Raw genomic sequence first — 17,581 nt, 5'->3', positions numbered from 1 at the left:
ATGGTTACACTACAGTTATAAAAACATTAATATTTGTTGAGGGCCCTGTACATACCAGACACTGTTCTGGATGCTTGGGACACATCAGTGTACAAAACAAAGACTGCTGTCTTCAGGAAGCAGACATGCTAGAGATCAACAATAAACTTAACAAACAAGTACACCATGGAAAAATCAAAAGTAGGGAAGGGAAAGGAGAACTGAGAATATGTTGGGAGTAGAAGTGGCTGGTTTCCAATTTGAAATAGGGTGGTGGGGGAAGCCCACTGAGAAGAGCAAGGACTTAAAGAAGAGAGTCAACCATGGAGACGTCAGGAAAAAAACATTACAGTCAGTGTAAAGAGCTGTTCAAAGGCCCTGAGGCAGCTGCATGCCCAGAATGGCTGAAATACAGTAAGGAGGCCAGAGTGGCTGGCATTGAGTGAGGGGTTATTATGGGGTGGGCAGATCGTGTAGGACCCTGCAGGTCACCGAGACTCTGGAGTTTAGCTTGAGTGAGAGGGGAGCCATTAAGGGGCTTTGAACCAGGGAGGGACGAGAACTGACTTATGTGTTAAGGTTTCCCTTTGGCTGCTGTGCTGAGAACAGATAGAAGGAGAACAGGGACACCAGCGAGGAGGTAATAATCTAAGCGAAAGTAACGGGGGCAGCTCTGACCTATGGTTGCAATGGAAATGGTGCAAAGTGGTCGGACTCGGGGCACATTCTGAAGGTAGGGACTATAGGACTTCCTGACAGAATGGATATGGAGCACATAAGAAAGATCAGCACCAAGGATGCCTGCAAGGTTTGGGGCCCCAAGGGCCGGGTGGGTGGGTTGCCGCTCCCTGAGATGGGACAGACATCAGTGGAGCATATGTGGGGAAAGCAGAGGGCACTCGGGTGTGGATGTCCACACGGGGGCAGAGAGGAAGGGGCTGGCTGCGGACACCTGGGGCAGGTGGAGCAGTGTGGGCTACAGGGGAAATGTGGCCGTTGCTGCAAACCAGGTGGGACCCTCGAGGTGAGCAAAGACTTGTGGGGAGAGGTGCAGCTGGTGCACTTCCACGGTGATCAGTCGCAGGGAAGAGGAACAGAGGGAGGATGCTACAAAGGAGTGACCAGGGAGAAGGGAAGACACCAGGAATCTATGGGGGACCAAGCGTTGACCGTGGCAAGGGTGAGGATCAACTGTGGCTGCCATGGCTGGGTCCCCAGGAGCAGCCTGGAGCCAGCCGCCGGGTCCAGTGATGTGAGTCACACATGACCCTGACATGAACGGCTGGGACACCTCGTGATAGGCTTACAACCAATTCAACAAGTGTCCCCGGAGCCCCTGAGTGATAGCCACTGTGCTAAAAACACGGCACATACAGAACCTCATTTACCCAGACAATTACACCAAGGGAGCACAACCCACATCTCACAGATGAGGAAACTGAGACACAGAGTGAGAACGACTCCTAGTCCGGGTGGTCAAGCATGACCCCAGAGCCCGGGTCCCTGATCGCTATGTGACAAGGTCCCCCAAATCTCTGTGCAAATGAGGAGATGAATCAGAAACCAGTGTCAACTCACAGCATGAGGTGCTTGAGGAAGCTCCGGAAGCAGGCAGAAACAAGGGGCATGAACAGCTCTGCAGGGGCACTGGGAAGCCAAGATCTGGAGGCCCCAACCTGTCACTCAAAGCCAGATGATCTCAGGCAGGCCATGCTCCCCCTCCCCACCGCCCCCTCTGCCCAGAAATAAAGAGGCACAAAAACAAAGCTGGCAGCAGCCTAAGCCCTGAAAGGCATTTTTTTTGTATCTCAAGGGATCACTCCTTTTTCTGCAACCCTTTCTGTCTTGCACTAAGAATCCCCTGGCAGGACATTGTTTGCAACTATGTAACAAAAATTCCTGTCTCTGGCTGAGGCTCTAGGGCTGCCACGTGGGGACAGAGGACAGCTGGTCTCTTCCTGGTGGAATGTCCTGGATGGCCTAGAGGCCGGATGTAGCAGGCCAGGAGGCGCCTGCTTACAGGAAACAATTGGCCCCAAAAGGCTTGGAGCTCCAGCTTCTGACAGTGATGGCCCGCCCCCTCCTCTGGCTTCCCCACCAAACACTGCCATTCTCAGAATATAAGGCCTCTGATACTCCGGACGTTTGCAATTCAAAGCATCATTCGCTGAGCACAGCCCAGGGAGGTTAAGCTAAGCACTCTATGGTATCTTTGCACTTAACCCTCACAACGACCCTGTTAAAGGAGGGGCATGACCATTATCCCCATTTCAGAGTGAGATCTGAGTCACAGAGATGTGAAGCCAATCTCCCAGGGTCTCACAACCAATATGTGGCAAAGCCAGGATCTGAACCCAGGACTCTCCAGCCAAAGTCCACACCCACTCCATCACTGCGCTGCACATGCCAGAGGGGAGCTGGAACCTGGAATACCAACCAGGGCCCTGTGCCTGGCACACAGTAGGTACTCAGGAGAAGCAGCTGCACACAAACAAAGACTCTGTGCTTGGCGTGGCTGCTTCTTCCTTTCTTCCCAACACATATCAGACACCATGAATCACTGGCGTGGAAGGATCACAGTGGGCAAGGTGTGGAGGGGCAGCCCCTCCCCAGAACCCAGGCCCACTTTCTCCTGTTCTCCCATCAGTGTTGTGTTGACGGCATGGGGATAGCGACTAAAAGGCCTGAGGACAGGAGGACAGGTGGTGTGTGCCACTTTCAAAGCATGAGGCACCAGCCAGGGTAAAGGGCAACTCCCAGCTACCTCCAGTATTTCAAGAAGCTTCAAGGAAACCATCAACCCCTTCTCCACACAAGGGCCAGAGATTCCTCACACAGTAGCCAGAGGGGCCCTGAGAAGTACAGGTCGGATGCTGTGTCCCTTGTCCAACCCTCAGGGGCACCCCACCACACAGAGGGTACAGGGTACACCACACAGAGGGTATAGCTCAAGTCCTGGTCTGGGCTTTCGAGACCCTGCATGACCCCACATGACCCTACGCAGCCTGACCCTTTCTTGCAGAAAAGAGTGAGCACCGCAGCCTGCCTGTCCATCTTTGAAAGGCCAACTGCCCACTGGAAACCTGGGTTCAGGGAGGGGGTCCACCATGAATGGACAACTATGGCCCCCTCTGCCTCAACTGTGTACACAGACAATACTGTTCCCCCTGAGCATGCGCTCTCCTTCTGGAAGCCTGCATCCTGCTGCAAAGCATCTGAGTGAGTATATGGGGGTGGGGTGGGTATGCGTCCTCTTGGGGAGCACACACCCCGAACTTCTCTGATCTCTGCCCTCACCCTTGGCTCCGCGCCCTGACCTCCTCACTCCTCCCAATCATGCTTTGCCTCAGCTGCCCAGCCCCCCCTCGCCTCGCCCCTCAGCCCCCTCTGGGTGTCTGCTCACACAGAGGGCTTCCGTGCCCTCTTCTTATCAGAGAGCCACCCTCGCAGGCCCCACCCTTCTGAGTTGTTTCCTTTCTCCCCGGAGCCCTTGTCTCCCTGCCATGGGCGCTTATCTGCTGTCTGTGCCCCATCTCCCCCCGAAGAACGTAAGTGGTGTGAGGACAAGCTCTGGGGGAGCTGCCTTCATGACGGCCGTCTCAGTCCAAGAGCCCAGGGAATATCAGCTGATTAATGAATGACTCTTCTGGCCATCGCCTGGGTTGGGGAGCAACACACCCAGCTTCCAGGTCATGGGTGAGCTTGCCCATCTTCTGTGTGCAAAAGAAGGGCAGGGCAGAGGGGGCAGGCAGCCACCCCAAGGACAGGGCAGCCACGTACCTCCAGGAGCTGTGCAGCACTGGGCCGGGTCTCCGGGTTCTTATCGAGGGCCGTCTTCAGGAAGTCGCGGAACTCCACAGACCTGGGGGGGTGGGCACAGGTGGTGGCAGTCAGCTCAGAGTAGGGCAAAAACTGAGAAAATTCCCGAGTCACAGACTCTGCTCTCCTGGGAGTCATGTGCTTCCCCGACACAGCCCTCAAAAGACAAAGGGTGCCTTCATGAGCAAAAGCAGCGAAGGCGACAGGGCTTTCGAGATGACCTTCTCATCATAAACATCATTGTACAGATGGGGATATGGACATCAGCGGAGCAGGGATTTGCCCGAGGCCACAGAGCAAAACAGAGAAGCAAGGGGGTTTAAGTCTGAGCCCCCGTTCCCAGCCCAGGGCTTCCCCCAGGCCCGATTAGGCACTTCCTCCCATAGTGGCATCCGCCTTCCTGGCTCACACAGTCTGCGCTGACAGACAGCCCATGTCAGGAGCACAGAGGACAGGAAAAGGAATGGAGGACACAGGTGGCTTAGAAAGGCCAGGAGACCCCCAGGCCTAGCAGGACCAGGAGAACCCTGGCCCTCCACCTGCCCAACCCCACATGTCTCATGTCCCAGGCCCACTGGCCACGCAGCAAATACCCTCAGGCAGGCCTTGCTCCTTACCACTTGGAAGGTGAGAGCAGCGTGGGGGGATCCGACTTGGCAATCTTGAGCAGGACCCGCATGGGGTTGAGCTCATGGTGCGGGGGCTCAATCTGGGCCATCTCAATCAGAGTGATGCCCAGGGACCAGATGTCAGCTTTGTAGTCGTACGGGGTGTCCTTCATGGTCTCACACATCACCACCTCAGGGGCCATCCTGAACCAACCAAGGACAACAGAGGGCTAAGAACCTGGCCTCCCCAGGCACTTCTCAGAGATTCAGGGTCAGGGGCCACCACCAGCCAGTGTCAGAGAGTTGATGGCACTCCCAAATCACGATGTGCATTAGGGTCCATCCTACTGTCTTCCTTACGATGGTCTTCACTTGGAAAGATGCCTTCAGGAAGGGGTCCATGGCCATGTCCGGCTGCAGTTCCCGATGTCTGCCACGAGATGGCAGCAACAATCCAGAACACAGAGTCCTGGGGAAGGGGCGGGTGGAGGCAGAGGGGAGGGTGGCCCGAGACCAACTGGGGGCACAGGTGGGCTGAGAGAATACAACTGCACAGAGAGAAGGGATGGGAGAGAACAGGAGAAAGAGGAATAAAAGGGCAGAGAGAGAGAGAGAGAAAGGGTGAGTAATAAGCAAGCAAGAAAGGAGCTTAACTCCCAAGTGAGAATGCATGTGAAAAACAGAAAGTAATTAGGTATGAAACTGAAAGAGTTTTCATGGTTTTTTTGTGTGTTTGTTTGTTTTTTTAAGTAATAGTTTTGGAAAAGAAGGAAACACAATGGTCTAGAGAAGTCCAGAGAAACTTCACAGGAGGGTAGGAATTGTTCATCCTCACAGTCCCAGCCCAGGGCCTCCCATTCAGTCTGTACTTGTTGAATTAAACAGGAATTGAACCATTCAGGTGTTCTTAATGGAGCATTTTCTATATGTATCTTCCCACTTAATGCTCATAACAACCTGTGAACCCTGATTTCGTAGAGGAGGAAACTGAGGCACAGGGAAGCTAAGCAGCTTGGCCAAGATCACAGCACTCCTGAGGGCTGCCGCCAGGAGCCCTTGCTGCTGTCCTCTCTTCTCTACAGCAGTCCCAGGTCACCTCGGGGAGTCTGAGGTTCGACCTTCAGTCCACCATTCCCATTCCAGAAACTGCAAGACTCACCAGTAAGGCGTTCCTATGAAAGAATCTCGCTTCTGCAGAGTTTTCAGATTCTTGGCAGACACACCAAAGTCAGCTGCAAGACAAAAATCAGACAGAGTATTCATTGGACATTCCTCCACCCACAGCCCTGGGGTGTGAACTCGGAGACAGACGTTCCAAATCAATTAACAGGTACCATTTCCTACATAGCTAAGTTCTGATCATTAAAAACAGACCTACTGATATAAAGATATATAGAGACACGCACCTTCCTTCCTGCTAATGAGTATAAATTGAAGAGCCTTTCAGGAAAGCAGTTGGGCAATAAATCGCAAGAACCTTTCAAGTATCCACACTCTTCTGATCCCGCAATTCCAGATCTAGATAGTTACCCTAATGAAATCATCTTAAACATAAAAACAGTTTGCAGAGTGATGCTCATCGAAGAAGCACTATTGTAATAATGACCAATTTTTTTAAAAAACCTAATTGTTTGACTTTCAGGGAGTGATTTTAATCAGCAATAATTATGCCTTGGATGGTCACTGGCCATCAAAACGTTTCTGCAAAAAGCTGAGAGGGTGATTTTAAAACTTTATATTCAATATATAATATATTCTGTCTTTTCCAAAAGGGATCTAAGCTGGCATATCAAGCAAGTGCGCACGCACACCAAACACATACACACACAGGAAGATGAACCAAGAAATTGAGAGGTAAGAAAGATAAAGGGTAAACAACTGAACAGATTAAGAAAAATGGGATGTGTGGCCACATGGCCGTATTTTATTGGTATTATTGAAGTATTTTTATTCAGTATTTTAACACTGAATTATACGTATTTAATACATGTCAATATTAGGGGTGCTTGAGCAGCTCAGTCGCTTAAGTGTCCAACTCCTGATTTTGGCACAGGTCACGATCTCAGGGTCATGACATCAAGCTCCGTGCTGGGCATGGAGTCCACTTAAGATTCTCTCCCTCCCCTTTACCCCCGCCAAGGCAAAACAAAACAAAACAATCGATAGTAAGCATTTAGTACGTATTTAATATATCAAATTAATATTTAACATGTATTTAAATGTTATAATATTCAACACAATATTAAAATACTGTATTTATATACTTCTTAGGTTAAGTAGGAAAGGGGAGGATGCCAGTTGAACATATGGTATGGTCCCCATGATGCTCCCTCCTCAGAGAAAAGGGCAGAGATCTACGTGAACCAACTTGGAAGAAATATGCCAACTTGCTAAACTGGCTACATACGGATCATGAGACCAGACAAGGTTTCTTCTACTTTTCTCAATTTTTTAAATTTACCATGATGAACACGTACAACTTTCAGGAATGACATAAATAAAATGTATCTTCAAACACACCCAACACTACCAGTCTTCCTTCACATGCTCACTACTACGAGAAGAATCCAATGCCACGAAGAGTAATCTCCAATTCCTGTCTTCAAGGGTAAAGTTTCATTTTTTAAAAAATAGAAATAAGCATATTTAGTGTCATGTTTTCAAAAAACATTCCAACTAATAAGTTAAGATAAACTTTTACGTGGCAGAAAAACAGGTAAGTTTCATCTTGATTAAAAAATAAATTCAGGGGGAGCCAGGTGGCTCAGATGGTTAAGCATCTGCCTTTGGCTCAGGTCATGATCTCCAGTGTCCTGGAATCACACCCTACATGGGGCTACCTGCTCAGCAGGGAGTCTGCTTCTCCTTCTCTTTCTGCCCCCTTACCACACTCATGCATATGCTCTTTGTAATGAACAAATTTTTTAAAAAAATAATTTTAAAATAAATCAGTACAAAAAGTCAGGAGAAGGGCAGGGCACCTGGGTGACTCAGTGGGTTGAGCATCTGACTCTTGGTTTCAGCTCAGTTCATGATCTCAAGGTCATGAGACTGAGCCCATGTAGGGTTCCATGCTCAGCACAGAGTCTGCTTGGGATTCTCTCTCTCTCCCTCCCCCTCCTAGGGTGCTCTCTCTAAAATGAATAAAATCGGGCATCTGGGTGGCTCAGTGGGTTAAAGCCTCTGCCTTCGGCTCAGGTCATGATCCCAGAGTCCTGGGATTGAGCCCCACATCAGGCTCCCTGCGGAGCAGAGAGCCTGCTTCCTCCTCTCTCTCTGCCTGTCTCTCTGCCTACTTGTGATCTCTGTCTGTTAAATAAATAAAAATAAAAATCTTTTTAAAAAATGAATAAAATCTTTAAATAAATAAATAAGAATTCAGAAGGAAGCAACATCTTGAGCAGACTGGTGATGCTTAATGCAAAAAGTTGCCAAGCCACATAATTACCAGCCCCCCAGGAAGCCTCCATCTAGCTAGAAAGGAGCTGGCCGGAAGCACAGATCTAGGACACCGGCTGTTCTGGAGTGCTTGAATCAGACCAACTGGTTCAAACCAGGAAGGAGCACAATGCTAAGAGGGGGGCCTGAATACCAGAGAACCGGTTCGAGTCTTGGCTCTTCTATTTCACTGGTTCATTCACCTGTTCACTGGGGTGCCTTCCAGAGCCAGACATTAGCCAAGAGCGAACCAAGTGAACCAAGGCCTTGCCCTTGGGCAGCTCAAAGTTTAGTGGTGCAAGCAGATAGCCATCAAACACCAGTTAATCTCTATTCCTAACTGTGTAAGAGGGGAGCACAGGGACAGGAGAGTCCACAGTCAGGGAGGTGAGACAGTGCAGGGAGGGAGGGAGGGCTTGGAGGAAACACAACTGAGGGCCTCCACACTGTTCCTTCATTCAACATATATTAATTGAACATCTATTATGTCCAGGCACAGTTCTAAGCACAGAGCTGAACCCAAATCTCCACCCTCATGTGGCTTTTACTCTAGCAATGAAAACAGGCCCTCAACACACCCCCATGTGATTCATGGTGGGGGCAGGGGCAGATGGGTGGCTTTTTTAAACAGGAGGTCAGGATCTGGGGAAAGATATTTCCAGACAGGGATAACAATCTGGTGGAAGGGCCTGGAGGGGCAGGGCAACGTGACTGGAGGGAGGGGAGGCAGAAGCAGTTAAGTTGGAGACAGGCAGGGGTCAGGACAATTAGCAAACCTCCAACCTTCAATATCCCTGTGTGTGACACACGGGTGGTGATACTAGCAGAATTACTTTGCAGGGTCACCATGAGGATTAAAGGACACTCAGAAAGCACTTGGCCCCAAGCCCTGCTCCTGGTAAATGCTCTGGCCATGGGGCAGGTGAGCTGGGAGAATTTTAGGCTGGGGCATAGCTACGGCTCCTGGGAGCCGTCAGGAAAACTGGTCTCTAAGCCCAGTCCCAGCTAACTAGATAGCAGCAGATGACGGGCCCGGGAGGACCATCTGGCCCAGGGAGGGACCAACAGCTGCTATAGAGGGAGGTACAAAACCAGGAAACCCAGACGAGAAACTGGCTCTGTGGCTGACTACCTGGGAGGCCAGGACGAATCACGACCCCTCTGGGTTCCTGGAGAAGAATGGCGGTGCCTGGCTCACCTCCTTCCTACAGGGCCTGGGGCCCACCTTCCCTGCAAACACCAGTAAGCGCTGGCCCTGTCATCCCAGGAAATCTGGAAACAGCAGTGACTGCTTCTCAGACCCAGCATGAGGCTCCCAGGAGGGAGGCAGGAGCTGCCACTCCCCCATCAGGGTCTCCAATCCCTGCCTGAGAAGAAAGAGGAAAAGCAGAAACCACCAACTTTCACAATGACACACAGTTGGTCCCCCAGGCCCCTCCCAGCCAGCCTTTGGGATAGCTGCTACTTCTCCCTTCTGCCACACAAGATCGGGCCCACCCAGGCAGCTCCTCCCTGCAGCAATGGACCTCAGGCTCAGGGAATGCAGTTTGGACAATTCAAAAGGGGTTCCCCCAGGCAGTCTGTTCTAATAAAAATACTCCTCTCTCCTTCTCCCATTTTACAACAAGAATTAGAAACAAGGGCAGCAGGTGGGTGGGGGGTGTTTCGTAAATTATCACATCCATAAGGAAAGGGTCCATTTCTGCCTTGTCCACAGCCACTCCCTCCGCACCACATGGGGCCCATGGAACACTGTTCCCAAATGAACGACCAAATACATGAACTGCCAGACTTTTGCTAGACCACCTTTGAAGTCTAGAAGAAAAGAACACTGGCTTTTAAGAAATATGTTTGACAGAAATTCTCTCTCTAGAAATAGATCCTCCAAGCCAGATGATAACATACATGGAAACTTACAAAAGCATTATTTGAAAGAGTCAAAAAATTGGAAGCTGCCAAGTTGTTGCTAGAGCTCAGCTGGCAAATGGTTAAATGATGGCACAGTTCAGCCATGAGCCATCAGGCAGCCCTTAAAAAGAATGAGGTTGCATGCGTGTGTACTAATGTGGGATGCTATCCCTAGCATGTTGCCCGGAACATGCTGTTGACTAATCGATGCATATGATAGAAGGTAGAGTGTGATGACAGTTGTCTTTTGAAAGAACGACGTATGCACACCGTGCGAGCAGACCTGCACACACAGAAGAGGGGTTGTGAGATTACACGTCAAACTTAATATATTGTCACCAACTCCCCGGAAGGAGGATTTTGGTGAGCACACCAAGGGGGTCTTACATTTTTTTACCTTTAGACACTTTTATTCTTTTTTTTTTTTTTTTTTTTGACAGATAGAGATCACAAGTAGGACAAAGAGGCAGGTAGAGAGAGAGGAGGAAGCAGGCTCCCCGCTGAGCAGAGAGTCCAATGTGGAGCTCAGGATCGTGACCTGAGCCGAAGGCAGAGGCTTTAACCCACTGAGCCACCCAGGCGCCCCGAGACACTTTTATTCTTTAAAATATTTTTGATACGGATGCCTGGGTGGCTCTGTCGTTGAGCCTCTGCCTTCGGCTCGGGTCAAACTCCGCGTCGGGCTCCCTGCTCTTCGAAGAGCCTGCTTCTCCCTCTCTCACTCCTCCTGCTTGTGTTCCCTCTCTCGCTGTCTCTGTCAGACAACTAAATAAAATCTTTAAAAATATATACTTTTTTATAAAGAGTACTACTGCCTTTCTGGTTTAAGAAGATGAAATGCTTGTAGCAAAAGTTCTTCGGGTTTGTGGGTTTTTGTTCTTGCTTTTTGAGTAAAACCCAGTGGGAGCCAGGATGTGGTGAGAGCACCTCGCACTTGCCAGGGGGTGAGCTGCACACGCTGGATGGAAGGCACACTGGCCGCAGCGGAGAGAGGAAACCCTGAAACACGGCACACACCCAGCCAACACTTCTAACAAACACTGCTGTTTACTGAGAAGTGAGCAGGCATACAGTGCTGCACAGATGTCCGCCCGTCACTTCGATCCTCCCCTGCATATCATTTTGTATATCATCAGCCTGCATATCCCTATGCATGTCGTTTACAGCCGTGACCCTTTGGGAGTACATTATTACAGGGAAGATTATTACTCCACCCCCTTTTTTTTTAATAAAACATTTTATTTTATTTTTTTAAATCTTTTAATTTTTTAATAAACATATAATGTATTTTTATCTCCAGGGGTACTGGTCTGAATCACCAGGTTTACACACTGCACAGCACTCACCATAGCACATACCCTCCCCAATGTTTATAACCCCACCCCCCTCTCCCAGCCCCCCTCCCCACCCTTTTTTTTAAGGTAGTTTTGTTTTGTCTTTTTTCGGACACAGAATGAGAGAGAGAGAGAGAAACAGAGATCGAGAGCACAAGCAGCAGGCAGAAGAAGAGGGAGAAGCAGACTCCCTGCTAAGCTGGGACCCCCCACCCACCCACCCAGATGGGGAATCAATCCCAAGACTTCAGGATCATGACCTGAGCAGAAGGCAGATGCTTAACCGACCAAGCCACCCAGGTGCCCTATTATTCCTCTTTGACAGATGAGAAGACTGAGGTTTAGAGACGTTAAGGAACTTGTGAACTGTCACCCAGCTCTAAGGACAGACAGGACGTTGAATCTGTGCTCTTTACCACTGCCTGGTCCTCCGTACACAGAAAAAAACACCGAAAGGGGGCCTACAGGGTGCATTCTCGCAACATCGGGAGTGACTTCTATTTCCTTCACTGTGGGTCTTATTGCAAACTGTCTGTATGACTGTATCTATCTATATACTCACTTATATATAGTTTCTTCCTGTTATCAAGGCAATGCTGCTTATAAAAAATTCAAACATTTACAGATGAGAAAGTCTCCATAATCCTGGTAGATTTAAACATTTATGAGTTTGCTGCATATAGCTCCAGATTTATATAAATAAAAGTGTATGTGTAAATAAAAATACTTTTTAAAAATGAAATCAGATTAAACCTGCTATTTTGCAGCTGTGTTTTGTCCCTTCATGTATACATATACATTTTTGTAAGAGATTACACATTTTCTACAATTTAATTTTCAATAGCTAAAGAAGATTCCATTGTACCATAACTTATTTAATTAATCCTCTACTGGAGTAAATTGGATCATTTCTCATTTCTTACTGTTACAAATATTGCTGCACTAAATATCTGCACATATTTTCCTATACATGTATAAATACCATATTTTACTTTCATAATTAAAAATTACATACATAAGAACAATTATATATTACACACATACACAAGGCTGTGAATTTAGAATATATGCAGATATGTAACAAAATCTCTCATCTGTCCCCTTAACTGTAGACCACCAAAAGAATCCAAGAGGAGCCTTTTCCCAGATAATGTCAAGCTAGTTAAGGGCAAACCACTGTCCAATAAGAGTTCTGTACCCCCCTGCCCTCCTGGACCCTCCACCCCAGGCCAGTGAGTCTGTAGGCCAGCGTGGGTAGGGAAACCCTGGAATTCTAAGTCTGAGAACCTTCTATATGGTCCCCAACCAGGGATGGTACCTATGATCCAAGACCTGTTTGAAAGGGAATTGGGGGGGGTGGTGTGCACCTGGGTGACTCAGTTAAGAGTCTGCCTTGGGCTCAGGTCATGGCTTCAGAGTCCCAGGATCAAGCCTCACATCAACTACCAGCTCAGCAGGGTGTCTGCTTCTCCCTCTCCCTGCCCCCTGCTCACACACATGCTCTCACATGTTCTCTCTCAAGTAAAAAAATAAAATTTAAAAAAAAAAAAAAAAAAGGAAAAGGAATGGGGGCCGTCTGGTCGTCACAATGAAGGGGAGTGCTGCTGCCATATAGTGGGACAGAGCCACCGACACTGCGCCTCCCAAGGCAAAACACTATCTCATCTAAAATGCCAGCAGTGGCCCTGCGGACCAACACAAGCCAGGGTCCTCAAGGGACCCACCGGGGAGCGAAGCGTAGAGAGGGTGTGGGGCCTACTGACACGGAGGTGGGGATGGGAGAAGGCAAAGGCTCCGCTCCCCAGCCCTGGAAGCCCATGGGCCCTCTTCCTCTGGATTACCACGCCAGCTCATTAAGAGGGAGGATGCACCAGGGCTCCCAAGGGACTTCTCTTAATTATCAGAACGGTCTGCCTTCCCAGGAGTGCCATGGAAACGGTCCGTGGCAAGGAGGCGAGAAGATTCTGAGACCAACTGCTTCCTATCTCTGAGCCTCAGTCTCCCCACCTACTAAAGACATCGCATCTCTGGCCAAATAGGAGACTGACCCAACTGCTCGACTTCTCCATTTCTGTGTTCATTTTCTCCTGTTGTTTAAACACTCGTGACCATTACAGAGGCCCCCGTTTTCCCGCTCACCCCTCAGCCCCTCAGCCCCCCAGCCCTCCTGCTTCACTCTCTCCCCTCTCCTACAGAACCCTGTCTTTTTCTGGTATGTTCTCCCTCAGTCACACATTCAGAACTCTGTTCTTGCTTCCAACAGGCCACGTCAATCTAAGTGGATAACAACTTGTTTTTCAGGCCAGTACAAATCTTCTCACCCTCTGGAGAACCATCGACCCACCCCAACCACGCTGCTCCACGGAGAGAAAGAGGGAGCAGCTGGGCAAGGCTTCCATCTTGCTACCCAACCCCGCCTTCCTTCTCAGGGAGCGCCACGAGCTGGGCCAATCAGAGAAGCCCTCCTTACTGGATCACGTTGATTGGTCCAGAGATCTTCACCTACGCCAGGCTAAGCCAATCAGAGTACTACACTGGGATTACGGACTCCAAGACCTAAAATGGTGAGGTTCAGTTGGTCCTGCAGGAGGTGATCCTGAGAAAACTTAAACTAGCCCCTGCCAGAAGCTCTGGAAGGCGGTCCGGTCTGAGAGCCTAACCGACATGCACGGAAGGGCAGACCAGAGAGTCTTTTGTGTTCCAGGGTCCAGCTGCCCTGGATGCCCAGCTGTATTGCTTCACCATCACAGTTCCGTGTATCATACATGCACATTTTCTTGTCTGCCTTAAATCACAGAAGACTGGTTCTTATCACTGGCACCAAGAATCTAAAATAGAGTAATGGTTAAGCACATGGGCTCTGAAGCCAGATGCACTGGTCTGAAGCCTAAATGTGCCTCTTACTGGCTGTATGATTTGGGTTTAAGCTAACATCTTTAAAAAAAAAAAAAAAATGCCAGATATCCCACATCTGTAAAATGTTACGAGTGGTCTTGAGGACTAAGTGAATCTCTATATTATCAAACACTGGCTCAGTTCATGGCAGCCAGAGTGAAAGAACCAGGACACCAGGACGCCGGCAACAACACACAGGAATTCTGGGGTGGGGGTCAAAGTGGGGGTGAAAGGCAGGTAACTGGTCGCTGCCAGGCCCACTTGCCAGGCCTCCTGTGCACCAAGGGGACTTTGGGAATTAGGAACCCTCCAGTAAATAAAACAAAAAGTAATGGCAATGCTGGAAGCTGCTACTGATCTGAGCACCTTCTATATGCCAGGCTCTGTGCAGGGCTTTGTGATTTTTCGGCCAGTCCAGACTTCTGCTGGGGACTTGGAAGACCCCTAAAGTAAAATTCACCTCCCATTTTCAGAGACGCACAGCTGGGGAGAGGAACACAGGTTCTCTGGAGAACAGGGAACATTCTCTCTCATGGCAGCTTCTCTGAGACATTCCTAGGCCCAACATCGCCCACCTCTCTGATGTGCTGGACACCCACAGACACTTTGCATACACTAACTTGTCACACCAACTCTGTGAGCCAGGAACGATTACCACACCCCTGAGTTTGAGAAGTCGAGGCTCCAAAGTCTTAAGTGACTGCCCAAGGTCCTCTAATGCGAAGTGGCAGATTCAGGACAAGAGTGCAGGTCTTCAGACTTCAAAATCCACCCTCCAACTTCATATCCCAACCGTCCCAGGGCAGCAGACTCTCTTCCCTGCTCTCCACACCAGTGCATTCCTACCAGTCATCAGGAACTGCTTCACGTCCACTCAGAGCTAGAACTTGAGCTTTACTTGGCAACTATCAAATGAATCTCAGGGAAGTCTGATACCCGTGCCAGTCCTGTGTACACTCTCCCTAGTGGTCACAGTAGCCCTGTGAGGCGAAACTGCTGTTACACCCATTGCACAGATGAAGAAACTGAGGCTTGGGTATTAAATATGTTTCTCCAGCTCAAAATGGCAGAGCCAGGATTTGAACCAGGCTTGTGTGTGTCTAGAACCCCCGCTTTGCTCAGCTCACCCTGCCGCTTCTTCATTCTATGTCCACTCCAGGGAGCAGCACAGCTACTGTCTCCAACGAGGTGACTCCCTTACTTGGGAGAAAGATCTGCTATCCCTGAGTTATATAAAGACATGGGGCAGGGGGGCTCAGGGGCCCAAGACGGTTCCAAGACACTAGGAAACTGTCACCCTTTCCCCCAGGCCTCCTCCACTGCTCCGTCAGGCTGCACATCCCAGGCCCAAGGGGGACGGGGGATTTTCCAAAACAGAACAACAGGCCTCAGCAGGCCTGCACCCCACCACTCCCAGAGCTCCGCAGAATTGTGTAAATACTCACACTCAACTCTCTCTGAACTTTTTTCCTTTCTGATTGGCTTCCTGGTTTTCTCAACTACATATGCCAAGTCATTTGGAAACCCGATGCACCCATCTGCTTCCATCCCACCCGCTGCTAAGCTCTGAGTGAGATTCTGGAGTCTGCTCAGCATGTCAGCGCCCTCCAGATTTAGGGGGTGTTTAAGGGGGGCATGGAAATGGGAAATGAGCACCCCCAGGGATATCTCAGCCCAAGGCTGCTGGGCCCCTCCCTCCATCCCTGTTCCTGCCAGGGCTTCCCTGCGCTGACTGGCTGCTCCTGACCGGGGTTTGCTGTGTTCTGCCTCCTCCAAGTGATAAGTTCTTGAAGGCTGAGCTGAAGGTTTCCTTTGAATCCTGCAGATTCGAAGGGATTCTCTTCTCTGCCCCCCCATATACTCCCTGAGCCTAAAGGCTAGGCAGTCCCCAACCGGGCCCCTCCCCGGCCACCCACACTCTACCCCTGAAGGAGCCTGTCCGTGGGGGCTGTGGAGTCAGGAAGACCTGAGGCCCAACCCTGCTACTGCTTCTCAGTGGCCTCTTCTGGGCTGGTAGAGTCCCTACCCTCCCCACACCCCTGCCCAATACCCCTGGAGTGCCGACTGAATGAGGTGCCTAGAAAGTGCCTCCTCTAATGGCTGGCACCTAGTGGGGGCTCCATAAACCCAATAAACATGCACTACTTGTATTATCAGTCCCCCAAAATACCCTGTTTCTCATCTCCGTGCCCCTGCCCACCAGGCTTCCTCTTCCTGGTCTCCCCTGTCCAATCTGGTTTACCTGGCAAATACTTATCCACCTTTCATAACTCAGCTCAAACTATCCTCCCCTCAAAGTCTCTTCCAAACCCAAACCTCCAAGCCCAGGTTCTTGGAAGAACAGATCAGCCCTCTCCCTACACTCCCTACCCCAGCACCATCTCCCTCCCCAGCCCTGAGGCTCCTGTCTACCTCCCCACTACCTGAGAACTCTGAAGGAGCAGAAGGACTAGGGTCTCATTCCCCTGCCTGCCCAGCACAGGGCTTGGCACACAGCAGACACTAAAGAAACAATAGTAAATTACAGCTGGGCTTTACAGAGGGCTTTACACATGTACTTTCTTGTAACTGGCCTCCTGACCCTGTGACAGACATTCTATCATCACTCTCATTTACAGATAAGAAAATGGAAAAACAGCATGGTTAAGTGACTTTTCCAAGGTCACAGACCTAGAGGCAGACTTGGGATTTGAACTCTGAACTCTGACTACAGAGTGCATGCTCTTAACCATTCCCGGTGAAAGAATGAACAAGGAGGGAGAACAGCCACATGGATGTGAGCTGAACCCCAGAAGGCACAGACCCTCCATGTATCAGGGTTTCCAGTCTTCGGGACACAGAACAGAGTGCGACCCTCTTATGCCCGAAATGAGAAACTTCTTCATACTGCTGGTTTCAAGACAGAACCAACCATACCCTCTGGACGACAGAGCATTTCTAACAAGCTCCCAGCTAATGCTGATGCTGCTCTTTGGATAGTGGGGGGTGAAAGCAGTGCTTATCAAAGTGTGTCCCCATTATCAGCTGCAAGTGGGAGCTTATTAGAATGCAAGTTCTGGGGTGTCTGGGTAGCTCAGCTGATTAAGCATCCAACTCCTAATGTTGGCTCAGGTCATGATCTCAGGGTCCTGGGGTCGAGCCCTGCATCAGCCTCCTTGAGATTCTTTCTTTCCTCTCCCTCTGCCCAGACTTTGGTCCCAGCTCATAAAGAAGGAAGGAAAGAAATGTTGAAAAAAAAATGCAAGTTCTGGGGTGCCTGGGGGGCTCAGTCAGTGCAGCATCCAACTCTTGGCTTCAGCTCAGGTCATGATCTCATGGGTGGTGGCATGGAGCCTACGACCGGCTCCACCCCCAGCAGGGAGTCTGCTTGAAGATTCTCTCCCTCTGTGTCTCCCCCAACATGTTTTTTTTTTTTTCTCTCTCAAATTGATAAATAAATCTTGAAAGAAGAGGAGAGGGGAGGAAAGGAAGGCAAGTTCTTGGGCCCCACCCCAGACAGAAACCCTGGGTTATACCCAGCAATGTGAGTGTTGGGGCCTCCAAAGCACTAAAATGTACTAAATCTGAGAACCTACCAGCCTTGCATACATTTTGTACGGC

At 49.8% G+C, this 17,581-nt stretch overlaps 1 protein-coding gene across 2 annotated transcripts in view; it reads right to left on the bottom strand.

The window, feature by feature from the left end:
• LOC122892828 (serine/threonine-protein kinase 10) overlaps positions 1 to 17,581 on the bottom strand; it is a 120,194-nt gene that overhangs the window by 42,894 nt on the left and 59,719 nt on the right. For both annotated transcript variants that reach the window (XM_044229482.1, XM_044229483.1), the window contains 3 exons: positions 5,566 to 5,638; positions 4,416 to 4,610; positions 3,760 to 3,841 (listed from right to left, as the gene is read on the bottom strand). In XM_044229482.1, coding sequence (XP_044085417.1) covers positions 3,760 to 3,841; positions 4,416 to 4,610; positions 5,566 to 5,638 — 350 coding nt within the window. The remainder of the gene's footprint in view (positions 1 to 3,759; positions 3,842 to 4,415; positions 4,611 to 5,565; positions 5,639 to 17,581) is intronic.

This window comes from Neovison vison, chromosome 1 (genome assembly GCF_020171115.1).
Source record: "Neovison vison isolate M4711 chromosome 1, ASM_NN_V1, whole genome shotgun sequence".
In the NCBI taxonomy this organism is placed as follows: domain Eukaryota; kingdom Metazoa; phylum Chordata; class Mammalia; order Carnivora; family Mustelidae; genus Neogale; species Neogale vison.
This window is presented reverse-complemented; position numbering and strand designations above follow the sequence as displayed.